This window comes from Acyrthosiphon pisum, chromosome X (genome assembly GCF_005508785.2).
Source record: "Acyrthosiphon pisum isolate AL4f chromosome X, pea_aphid_22Mar2018_4r6ur, whole genome shotgun sequence".
Classification (NCBI taxonomy): Eukaryota; Metazoa; Arthropoda; class Insecta; order Hemiptera; family Aphididae; genus Acyrthosiphon; species Acyrthosiphon pisum.
The window spans coordinates 36,932,705-36,946,292 of NC_042493.1; the positions used below are offsets into that span (position 1 = coordinate 36,932,705).

The 13,588-nt window shown below is 26.7% G+C and overlaps 1 protein-coding gene across 2 annotated transcripts in view; it reads right to left on the minus strand.

The window, feature by feature from the left end:
• Positions 1-498: 498 nt before the first annotated feature.
• LOC100573032 overlaps positions 499-13,588 on the minus strand; it is a 62,556-nt gene continuing 49,466 nt past the window's right edge. For both annotated transcript variants that reach the window (XM_029486037.1, XM_016809565.2), the window contains exons 30-43: positions 12,365-12,485; positions 12,125-12,291; positions 11,506-11,899; positions 11,191-11,437; positions 6,937-7,367; positions 5,775-6,374; positions 4,921-5,053; positions 4,643-4,846; positions 4,388-4,577; positions 3,965-4,268; positions 3,687-3,895; positions 3,360-3,619; positions 1,820-2,258; positions 499-1,671 (exon numbers count right to left, since the gene is read on the minus strand). In XM_029486037.1, coding sequence (XP_029341897.1) covers positions 1,207-1,671; positions 1,820-2,258; positions 3,360-3,619; positions 3,687-3,895; positions 3,965-4,268; positions 4,388-4,577; positions 4,643-4,846; positions 4,921-5,053; positions 5,775-6,374; positions 6,937-7,367; positions 11,191-11,437; positions 11,506-11,899; positions 12,125-12,291; positions 12,365-12,485 — 4,164 coding nt within the window. In that variant the 3' untranslated portion in view covers positions 499-1,206. The remainder of the gene's footprint in view (positions 1,672-1,819; positions 2,259-3,359; positions 3,620-3,686; positions 3,896-3,964; positions 4,269-4,387; positions 4,578-4,642; positions 4,847-4,920; positions 5,054-5,774; positions 6,375-6,936; positions 7,368-11,190; positions 11,438-11,505; positions 11,900-12,124; positions 12,292-12,364; positions 12,486-13,588) is intronic.

The window sequence follows — 13,588 nt, forward strand, 5'->3', positions numbered from 1 at the left end:
ATGAAAAATTATAAAAATTATTATTAAATATTTTGAAGCTAAAACTGTAAAGCTAGATAAATATTCAAAGAAATTATGGTTAAAAGAAAAGTTTGTCTAAACTTGCAATAATGAAAACTAGATTAACAAATATTTACTTTAATTAAATTACAATTTTTCTGTTGTAAGAAAAGGCATAGTGTATCAAAAACAACAAGGTAGGTGGAAAAATTATTATAAACAACACAGTTAATATATAAACCTTGTAATAAATTCTTAAATATAAATAAATTACGGATTAAGTAATTTGGCTAACAGTTAATATCTATATTTTATACAATCAAGAGTTGATATTTGATATACAGTGAGATTGAATAAAAAAACTTACTTAAATAAAAATAACAGGTTCAGTTCAACAGTTTTCCATACAATTATTATAAATATAAAACAACAACCGTGTTAGATACGTCATAATATTAATAAATAAAATAACTAAACTTAATTATAAAAATGAGTACATTGAAATGTAAATGTTACTTAGTACCAATAATTCAACAAAATAATAAAAATAATTAATGACATTGAGCAAAAGTAATAAATTGTGCGATTTGGAATTCGCCAATATATACAAACATTCACATTAATTGGTAACAAAAAGATACAATATAACAAGCAATTTTAACTTTATAATAATATTCAATGTGTGTATCACCAGTCATTTAAAAATAAAATTGTACTATAGGTTTGTAAATAATCACACTTGCGTAAAATTAGCAAAATTTAACATTCTTTACATCAGACTTTATATAAATAATTGGCCTATTCACTTATTATAATAATTTAGAAAAATACAGTTATTCTCAAATCATCTTGATTATTAAAATGTAATCATTTACAACTAAAAATATTCTTGCTGTTTTTTGATTACTAAGGAGTGAAATGTTTTATTTTATAATATAAAAATATCATTATAATTGTTAATAAAAATTAAATAAAGTAACATTGAATAAGGATATTTTATAATATTTATTAGTTATTAGTTATTATTTATTGTAAACAAAGCTTGGTGTTAGATACTTTTGGAAAATTAAATGACTAGACATTATATAAATGGCACAAAATTATACTAGATATAGTTTTATATTACAAACAGATTTGATCTAAGGTATATTTAAGATTTTTATTAAGATTATGTAGCAAAACGAGACATTATTAAAACTCTGCTACTTATTTGATTGTTTGCCAAATAAGATAACATATTGAATCTCCAACTGCTTCTACTAGTGCAGCTACCTCATCAGAACCACTCACATTTCTTCTAAAAACTACATTTACTAATGAATCAGACGTGGAAACCAGTTTCTCTGATGAATCAATTCCATTATCAATTATTACAAACGCATCAAATTCATCAAATTCTGTTAGATTTGGTAAGACTACTATGTATTGATGTTCCGATCTATTACTATTATAAATACGACACTGTGGTGGTAATGTGGAAGTTGTTTCCAGTAATAATGTCGATTGCCCAGAGATCATCTTATGTAATGAAGTAAACCATTGTGGTTGTTTAAGAAGTAGCTTTAATATATAGCTGTAATTCTGGTCATATTCGGATAATGATTTTACAAAAACAGATGTATTCACAAGTTCTTCAAGTTGGTTAAATGTAACGTCGGTGATCCCCAGCTTCTAAAAACATACAAATTTAGATTTTATAATAATAATAATAAATAAATAATAAATTCATACTAATAGCCATAGTAGTCGATGTTTCAAAAATTATAAAAACTAAATAAATAAATAAAATAATAAACTCAATTTTTTCCTTATTATTTACCTGTTGATCAATTGGTACGCCAAATAATTTCCATAGTAAATGTATACGGCATCGATTAGCTGCTGTATCTACAGTATGTGCGACCAATTCGGCTGCTTTTTTTTCATAGAATTTTATTAAATTTCTTTTTTTGATAGTTTGCTGATGATGTTCGTTCAAATCATCATAGACATATTCATTATTTTTTTTACATTTTTTTTTAAAATATGGTAAATGATTTGGTGGTAAATGAGACCAATCTTGGAAAGCGTTATTTTCATCCAAACTTCCACCACAAGTAGCTGATCCAGATGTCATAGAATTACCAACGCTATTACTAGGTACACTAGCAGACAGTAATACGTTATTAGATTGGTCAAATCTACGATCAGGAGGACGAATAGGCGTGCTATGTCTTTGTTGCATGTTGTAGACGGTTTTAAGTGAAATTGCTTTTTTTCTATTAAAAAAAATTTGTACATGAACATTTGTAAATAATATTATGTTAGCGGAAAAGTGTAAGTCTTATATAATAGAAATAACATATTATTATTACTATTTTTTTTAATAAATAGAAAAATTATTTAAGTATAAAATGTAGGTAATATGATGTATTTTTAATTTTTTAAATTTTAATTAGATAGTTTTTACTAATAGTGGCTAGGCCTCTATGACAATGTAATTAATAATAAAACAGATATTTCATGGGGTTGATCCCAACTAATATCAGTTATTAAACAATAACTAAAATGGATTAATTCACTGTCATAAAGTTGGGCTACTCTGGTTCTGAAATAAATTATTTTAATGACAGTGCCAAAAAAATGAAGGAGCCCAGTGCCAGTTTATTAAATTTTCCGCGATTCTATAAAATTTGAAAATTAAATATTATATTTTAGTTGCCACCTAAATTGTAATACTTTCCCACTAATCTACTACCCAATACCTGTTTAGGGGGGATTAATAGGGTGTATTATATCACAAAAAATGACTTCATGGGAATAATTCGCAAGCCTTATTGAATTGTCGGATTTTGATAGCTATTTTTTTATCTGAAAGAAGAAGACTTCCCACAAGCCACATTGACTTTGATTTTTTTTTAATTTAAAATAATACTCCGAATAATACTATAATATAATTTATAAAAAAACCACTAAAATTGTATTTAATTTTGAAGTTTAAGTTTAAGTTTAATTTTAAGTTTGAGATCGGAATATTAAAAAACGGAGACTGATGGGTCTGTAGAATATAACCCACTATAAGTTAAAAAAAAAAAATTATCAGATTTGGTTGATGCAACAGAACAGGTTTATTATTTCCATAGAGCATATTTTTGTGTACAAAATTAAATTGACACCCGACCCCTTAAATTATTCCGTCAAAAGAATGTTATCTTATTCTAAAATGTTTGATGTAATATGTTTAAATTAATATTTTTTGAATTAAGGTGTTTTGGCACTACATGCTTTTAAATGTATACTAAAAAAATGAGTGATATCTATTTAATATAAAAATTTTATAAATCGCAACTTATATACTGAAAAATTGACATTTTACGTACTTTTTCAAATTATAATTCTCGTTATTTGTCAACAACACGTAATATGATAAAGTTATTTCATTACTAGTGTCCAATAATAATTGTTTTACTGATGACAATGTCATTACAAGTGTTGCATCAAATAAGCCACATACTTCATACTGATTATCAGTAAAATATTCATTTGATTCCACTCCCAATTTACGGTTATTTGAATTATTTGCTAATTCTTGTCTTCGTTGTATATCACTACCAGCCATATGATGAACAAGAATATAATCCTATAATAAATTATTATTATAAATGCGTTAATGTTATCTGAAAAAAAAATGTATTTGTCATTCTTACAGTCAAATCATTGCCAAAAATATGTTGCGAATCTAAAAATTCATGATCTTCAAAATCATCAAATAGAGATGCTCCGTCGTCTCCATCTGCTGATGAACTATCACCAATTTTTAAAACAGCCATTCCTTCACAATCTTCTGAACAGTTTTCTACCAAGTATTCATATAATTGGAGGCCAGTAACTGGTATTTCAGTACGCTTGATGACACCTACAAAATTATTAAAAAATTCAATTTTACAATTATATTGATATACATTTGAAATATTAATGGTAATACCTGCTAGTACTAAGCAATTAGAATATAATGGTGGAAGGGTGTAATATTTCAAAAAATCATCTAGAAATCCAGCGATAGCATTTTTTTTATTATTATTTCCAGTTTTATTGGCACTATTTTGTATAGAGTTTTTATGATCCAATAGCATTAATATATCGCAGCCATAATTACATCTTTTTCCAGCCTTCTGTTTTTCTACTAATTTACTTAGTCTATCTGATAGTATCCGTACATGAAAGTCATACGTAAATGAATGTAAATGCATATTCTGAATAATATTTTCAGATTGTTCAAGGAGACAATACTAAAAAAATATAAATTATTTAATTAATATTATTAAATACAAACAAAAATGATACAAGTAAGATAACATTTTTTTTTCTAGAATGTATTAGAGATTAATAATTATTTAATATTCTTTACCGGTTTGTATTTATCTTTGTAATTCTCAACAAGGTTTGTAATTCTAGCTCTTTCAATACAACTAAGCTTGATGTAATAAAATGGCTGGCATACTCCAATTTCTATTAAAAGTAATCCACCAGAAACTCCAGGTATAGTTTTTTTATAATAACGAGTAATGGATTTAGTGCAATCCAGATCCATTATCATACTAAAATATAAACAAGATTAATTATTTTGATTATTGTATTTTTTTTAAAAAACAAATTCACTAACCCATCATTATATACACGGGATTTACCAATTTGAATTGGTTGGAAACCGCTAAAAAGAGGATCAGTTTCTATATATTGGGCGTACGCAACTGTCAACCTAGCACATAATCGTTTGTGCCACTGCGGAGCATGTGAAAAAACTAAAGTTTTTAATTTAGATGCATCTACTAAATGATCACGAGTAGCAGCTGATTCTAATCGCCACCTAAAAAAACAAAGTTTGTTATCAGGATCATTAATAAATTATTTATAATAACATAGGTAAGTATTTTTATTTACCAAGGTAAAAATAATAATGGTGTTAAACAGTAATGAATTAATCTACTTTGTTGATAAAAAGTCCGAAAAGCTTCTTTTGTAACAACAGCATCCACTTGAATCCACATGTCATATAACAACTTTTGATACATTTCTAAAATAATAGACACAAAGTTTATTTAAATCCTAACATTTTTAGTACCATTGAATCTTTATAAAGAATGTTACAAAATAAAATGTTTATATAATTGTAGATTTAAGTGCTGAAATAATACATATTATATATTATATGATATAAAATTTCCTCAAAAAATGTATCATTGTGAAAGAATGTTTGTTTTTAAAATAATATAATTTTCATATATTATAATATTATGTTGAAGTATATTTATTCATATATTTTGATAAAAACTATTGGCATATTAAAAATTATGTCTATGCTAATAACAATATTTATAAAATAACTTGTAGATATAAAATCAATATTATTGATAATTCAATTTCATATAAAATCACATAACTAAATGCAAAAAAAAATTTAACAAATTGTTTTTGATTTATTCAATGTTAATAACTCAATAATATATATTGTTTAGCACTTTATAAATTTAATTAAAATTTGTAAATATTTTTTTTTCAAAAAACTGTATTTATTTATACAGTATGATCCCGTTACAACGAACTCTAAGGGACTGAATTTTTTTTTATTATAATGGAAATTTTGTTGTAACGAAGGTAGGGTAGGGTAAGGTTGGTAGGAGACTTCTATGACTTTCGTTATAACGGGATTTTTTGTTGTATCGGTATTCGTTGTAATGGGAACTTACTGTATTATGAAAATAAAAATGCCAGACACATTAAGTATATAAATCTACCTGTACGACGTCGTTGTTTACTATTTCTCACCAATCTCTCAATATATGAATCTTGAATATCTTTTGTGTAGTTTAAAGGTTTACTTTTTTTATCTTCTGTGTCATTATCAAGTGGTTTGGTACTACCACGATTATTTATCCGAAAGTTTTTTTCTAGAAATATTTTATCATAAGATTCATATTCTCCTACAATAGAAACATAATTCTTGTAATCCAATAATAATTCTAGGTTATTATTTATTCTTGATGAGTGGCTTTTAATTTGAGTGCTTCCAAATTGGCCATAAATTTTTGAATTTCTAAGTCCTATCATGTGATATATAGATGATGTAAAAGCAATGCTTCGCCATTCTAACCAGCGACTCAAATGTTGGATACCAATTGGTTGGTTTTCTTTTTTGTGGCAATTATATGATAATGCATGAACCGATTGACCAGATACAGCTAACAGAAATAATTTAGAAATTTTTTCACAAGTAGTGATTTTTTGTGGTTTCTGATATTTTTTACTATCAGATACTGTGTTTTGTAAAACATTTTCATCTGTATCGTCGATTAAAGTCATTGGTTGGTCATCAGTTGCCATAGTTTCAATATTAACTGGAAAATATAAATAAATATTTAAAACAAAATAAATGTATTACATAATTTGAATTTTTTTGGCAAGTAAATTTTTCCCTAGGTATACTAAAATTATTATCTAATAATATTAGAGGTGGATCGAAGTGTTCCAAGTTCAAAAATTGAACCAAACTTTAGGTGTTCAGTTCATGTTTGCAAGTTAAACCAAGCCTTAAAAATACCAAACCGAACCCAAACAAAAAGTTTGAAATTTTATAATTAATAGTTTGATCTCCAAACAATTCCAACATGTCAAACGGTCCAAACTAAAAATGTTCCTGTTGTTTATTGTTGAATATGTAATAAATAATTAATAATTAAATGTTCGGGACATGTACAATTAAAAAGTTCGGTTCAAGTTGGACATCACACTGAATTTTTCGGTTTGTGTTCTGTTGGACATACAAATAAAGTTTGATTCTAGACCATATTTTGGAATTTCACCCACCTCTAAACAATATATCACTATGATACTCTAATATTCACTTAAGTATTCCTTGAACAATTATAATTATTATTACAAGTTAATATAAATAGTTACCTTCCTCAGTATTTATGTTTTCATGATTTTGTGGTACAACAAAACCATTATCTGCATCTGAATCACTATGTTCATTACCCATATTTAGATGTTGATATCGTTTATGTTTTTGTTTATTCTTTGTAGAAGTTACAGATACAACTATTAAGATACATGCAGCAGAAGGTGGACATATAACTGAATCAGTATCTGGTACTTGCCATTCATAAAACATTAAATTGTTCAATGAAGAATCATGTTTTTTTCGCAGTTGCAGAGGGTCAGTTGAGCCACTTATTATGTTGTTACTAACACAATCAAATGATGTCTCCCCATATTTTGTACGAGGAATATAAAAGTAACGAACGGAAATAGGCAAATTATTAGATGATGATAACCAGGACCAAGATAAATGTGTCTTAAATTCTCGAAGCACATGACTTATGTGGATGCTAAAAAAAAAAATAAAAGATTAATATTTAAAAAATCTAAAGGTACATAGAATGTACATTACTAGAAATATATTTTATTTTATTACAATATTTTAATCAGTTTTGGGTACTATTATATATTTAAATGTAGAGTACTTTCTGATTAGGGCTATAAAATATACTTCTAAGGAATTTTTAAAGGATATTTGTAATTTAAATAATAATTTCAGAACTTTCTTATAAAACTAATAAAATAATTTTCACATTTATTTAATATTAATTTTAAAAAAAATCCACTACATTAAATATAATATCATATATTTTTGTATTTTAATAAAACATTAAAAATCTATGGTAAAGTCTTTACAACATTAATTTTGAGGAGAAGGAGACAGAAGATTAGCCAATAGTCATAATAACCAAATTAAATAACATGATATATGTATATGTGCTAGGGGTCATGGTTGTGAACGGGTAATATAATACACGGGTACACAGAGCCCAGGCACGCGGGTAAAAATTATATTTAAGCCCTTGTTTTTAATACCCGTGTATATCCTTGTATAATACCCGTGTGTATCCATGTATAATACCCGTGTATATTGCATATTAATTCAGAATTTAAAAATACTTTATGTTACGTTATGTATATTCAAGTATATTCAAATAATTGTATAGCCCTCGATTGCTTACCTACCTATTATTTAAATATGTTATGAATACCTAAAAGTTTTGCTTAAAAATTAGTAAGATGCCTTAGCTTATCGTATAATTTTATTTAAGTATAAACATAAAATATAAGTATAATAATATTTATTATTGAAACTGGTTTTAAGATTAGATCATAAACAATCAAAAAGCTATCTTATCGCCAATTTTATTGCATTACGTTTACGTATGTACTATGAAGTACGAATGCCTTGTATCCAAACATTTTTGTTGATTTTAAAATTGTTCCTTTTCTTATTTTGTCTGTGTTCACTATTTGTACGTGAAGTGTAGTATTGACATTTTTATTATACAAAATAAATATATTTTCTTTGAAAAATGAGTTACCAGTCTAAAAGTTGGGTATGGCAATACGGCAAACGTCAAGGCGATAAAGCTTTTTGTGACTTATGTGAAGATAATTCAAACAAAGTGTTTTGTTGTGCTGGTGGATCAACAGGATCATTTGGAAGACATTTAAAACAGATACACAATATAAGTCGAAGCTCTCAAAATCCAAGGTAAGTAATTCACTTGTAATAATTCAAATAAAAAAATAAACAGGATTAAAAATTAGAAAAGCTAATTAATAATCAGTAAAGCACGATTAAGCATAAAACGATTGAGCATATACCTTTTTAGCAACACGATTGAGCATAGAATATTTTATGCAATGTTGCCACATTCACATTGCCAACATTTTGTAATGTATTATTTTCACGTATTATAACACAAATTATTATGATATCTAAATTCAGAAGTTGATTACTCGAAGTTGCGGGTTCAACCCACTATATATTATGTTCAAATATTTTGCTTTATTTTCAATTATGACTATCATTTAAAACGAAATATTTTTTAATATTTAGTTTTATAAACACATATGATATAATATAGTTAATACTTTTTTCACACCACATTGAACCAATCCTAATAATAATAATTAGAATAACGTAAACAACAATAATAATAATTAATACATATTAATATATTATATTATAAATAATAATAATATATATTATGCACTATATATAATGTATTAATCTTATCATCCAACTTCTATGCCTATAAAATTCATTCAATTAATTGTAATTATTGTTATTCTTTAATTTATTTCCTAGTGATGATAATTGTCATGAAGATGAACAGTGTAATACAGTTGTTAATTTAACACAATGTTCATTGTCATCCTCAAATAATTTAAATACAGAATGTTCATCCTCATCATCGGAATTTCGTGAACCACAGCCCCGAAAAAGACGTAGAACTTATATTGATAAGAACATTGAAAGAAATCGAATTTGTTCTTCTGAAAGAACAGAAGAAATCCATCAGGTGTTAGCTAAAATGATCGCCATGAATCAAATACCCTTATCCTTTTGTTCTAGTTCCGGATTTAAACAATTTATGAGTATAGTTGAACCAAATTACATAATTTGTAAGGAAGGTGCTATCAAACAGAGACTCAAAGGATTAAAATCGTCGGCTGAAGAAATAATAAAAAAAAGAATTAAAAGATGCCAGGAGTGTAAATTGCATATCTGACTGTTGGTCATCAATAGCTCAAGAATCGTACATAAAAGTTACTGCACATTTTATTGATGACCAGTGGTGCCCAAAATCATACACCCTGACCACTCACAAATTAGTCAAATACAGCTTCAAATCTTTCGAATCAACTTAAAACTACTTTTAATAAATGGGATATCAGCCAAAAAATAATGTCAGTAGTTACTGATAATGCAAAGAATGTGTTGAATGCAGTTGATTTACTGGATAATATCACAGAGACTCAAAAGATTAAAATCGTCAGTTGAAGAAATAATAAAAAAATGTACTAAATTTAAAATAAATTATGTTTTGGAAAGAATATAATATAGTTTGTTTTAACATCAAAATAATTTTCTAAAGCATAACATTTCTATGAAATATATTTATTTTTTTGTATTTTTAGTGTCATAAATATACGCAAACAGGAGCATTCACTAACTATGAAACATGACTGGCTCTGAAAACTTTATATTAGTCAAGTTAAAATTTTTTTGTTCCTTGTATATATCATACTCTTACATAATTATTAGATATTTATTAGCTATTGATTATTTTTGTTATGAAACTATATTCTTATTTGATACTCCAGCAGAAAATAATTTCCTGAATGTTTATTTAATTTAAGCTTATGATAAAAAAAAAATAAGTCACTGGTTAACAATTTAAAAAATGTTTAACATAACATCATAATTTTAGAATTTGTTTAACCATAAAATCTTTCATGACATTTTCATTATTTGTTTTTATTAATTAAATAAGGACAAAACCAAAAAAAGACAAATAGTTGAGATTATTTTTTTTTTTAAAGAATAGGTGGATTCCCAATTTACTCAAGAGTCCAACATGATAATTGATTGGATAAACATTCTAAAATAAAGAGTAGCCTATATTAATAAAAAACATACTATACAATTTCAAAAGAGAATACCTATATCAGTTCTGTGTAGGTCAGATGATGGTTATAGACCCCCTACTTACTTATCCATTTTGTGACTATTAAAAATAGGGTGAACCACAGTAAAAAAATTTAATAGTATCGATGCATATTAGTTATGTTCCAACATTTATCAAGGTCTGATTTCAATATGGATTGGTTGTTTTGCTGGTATATCAATCATGTAGCTAAAACTCTTAATTTAGAACTGATTCGTATCGATCAATACAATCAAATTTCTTCCTTGATAGCAAATATATATATATTATATATTATAAAAATATATTTCCATTAAAGTTAATAATTTATAATCTACGATTGTCACAATCAGTGGAACGGTTATATTTTGATGTGTAACAGGTGGTACTATACATGTTGTTTTCGAGTCCTTTGGTGGGAGTTGCGTGTCACCGGACAGAAACCGATTGCCACCTGGTATATTCTCTTTTAAAATAGTTTTATACAATATACTACAGTCTGTTCACAATAAGAATAGTAGACGGCGGCCGAGTTATGCGCATGGGCGTGGCTTTTCTACGCGCGCGCTCCGTAAGAATGGGCGTGGCTATGACTGGCGGCGACGAGTTTTCGTCGCCGCCGTCTACTATTCTTATTGTGAACAGACTATAAATGAGTATAATATATACTTACCGACATAATATTTTAGAATGGTAAGCCAACGGAACTGATTTACGTGCTCCAAACGCTAACCATTTTGCTAAAAATTGAATGCATAACGGGTTCACATATATTTCAGATGGTTGTTCAATTATAAGGGGTTGTTCCCACAGAAATCGTTCTATGTAAATATCCCATAAAGAGTAAGTTACAGTGGAAGTCAATTTTTGTTGAAGAACTTCCATGTTATCTCGACCACGCCACCACACAAACAATTTAACTAAAAATAGCAATTACAATAATTACTTCAAAGAAACATAGGTATAAATTGAAATTAATAAATCTTACTATAGCCGCTAAACTCAGTAGTTGACTTCAAATCGTCAATACATGCTGCTTGTGTACGTCTTTCAAATAAGTCAGGATCAATAGGATAGTCATATAAATAATCTATTGAATCATGATCTTCATTTGAATAAATGTCAAATAAAACACATGCTAGACCTCTTTTACCACTTGTAATACGTTTACCACCAATTACACTAGTTCCGGCAATTGGTTGATTGTACATAAAAAATGAACGAATAATGGGTTTTTTTATTTCATTTATCATACTATATGCATAGTTAAATCTATGATGACGACTCGCATATTGTGGCGGGTATAGCAATAAAGTTGCAGCATTACGTTTTAGATTGTGTATGAATAATTTCGTAATTTTGGTTTCAATTGGCAATGATAACTAAACAAAAAATAATTTTAAATAAATAATATGACTTATAAGTAAAATTATGTTTAATATTAACATGTTGGTACTATTTATATGTATAAAAAAGTTAAATTAAGTTTGGGAACCTTTGATGTAACCTATTATTATAATTTTAAACTTAAGTGTACTTTTATAAGAAACAATTTAAATAATTAAATAAATAGAACTAAAATTTATAATATAATGTAAAATAATTACTTTCATAGTATAATCTGGGTGACCATTACTTGGTTGAACAAAACGTACATCATCTGGATATAATCTACAGAGAGGATTTCTATATAACATAGTTGTCAGCAGTTCTAATACACCATCGTTTAATCTGTTTTGCAGAACTCTTACAAGATCAATGCGTATTTCATCGCCTAATATAATTAAAATATAAATAAATAAAATTCTTTTCTTTATGTTTTAATTAATTAAATGTATATTACTTACCCACAGGTGATATCCCATGTACTTTTAATGTCAAATCTTCCACATCTTTTGAATCTACATCACCCCAATACCCACCTAAGGAACGTGTTCCAGGATTTTGAATAGATTTATTGTCCATATACTAAATTAAATAATTAAAATTATAGAGTGGTCATGTAAAGATAAATAAATATACATATACTTTGGTCAAGTTAAGAAACGTAGTCGGTGGCCGACTTGTGCTCAGGGGTGTGTACAAACAGTTTACATGGTGGGGGGACAAACAGGTGTTGTTTGACTGGTACTCAACGAAAACCGACTACGTTTTTTAGCTTGAACAACAGGGTATATATAATTATCATATACAGGATCCTCCAAATTGTAATTGATTATTTAGTTTTCAGTATTGTATCATTTCAACGATAAATTATGACTTTTTTATCAACTTTCATGATGTATACTTAGTGTACTTGGTATACTAATGTACACATGGTCATTATTCTTTTTTATTTTATTTTATTGTAAATAAAAGGCCTTAATGGCATAACGGCATTGGTAATTGGCCACTATTAGTGTGTTACAACACTATTGGTTTTAACTGGTTTAAGTACATTATAGAATATGTTTTTTTTTTTTTATATAACATCAAATTAAATAATTAATAAACTTATTGTTATTAATTTGCTATTGAATATGTATACTTGTACATGTTGAACATTATACAATAAAAAAAATTTAAAGTTAAAAATATTTGTCAAAAGCTAATCAACTGGCAGATGTAATATGTACAAGATAATATGAAATAGTTTCTAAATTATCATTGGATGTGCGACGTCGATGAAGTGTTTTGCTGAATATTTACATTCAGTTACATAGAAACAGTTATTATTAAATTTAAGCTAATTTTTGGTAGACCTTTAATCTATGATCGGTGATTTAATACTTCTGAATTAAAAAAGTTAGTTTATGGATAGAATTTAGATTGTAGACATTAGAAAATATTATAATATCAAGTCCAACTTACTTTAAAACAATGGACTTGCAATCTCTTTAACATTAATGTATTTGGTTTTAAATTTTGTTTTTAAGCAACAGCGACTTAATATAGTCATTATCATAAGATAATATTGTAATATATATTTGTTTTAATGCTGGTTCGTTTTTATTAAGTATTGATATTATAATGTAAATTGTATTACAGAAGGCAGAACGCATACATTAATTATTTACTGTTGAAAAAGTTTA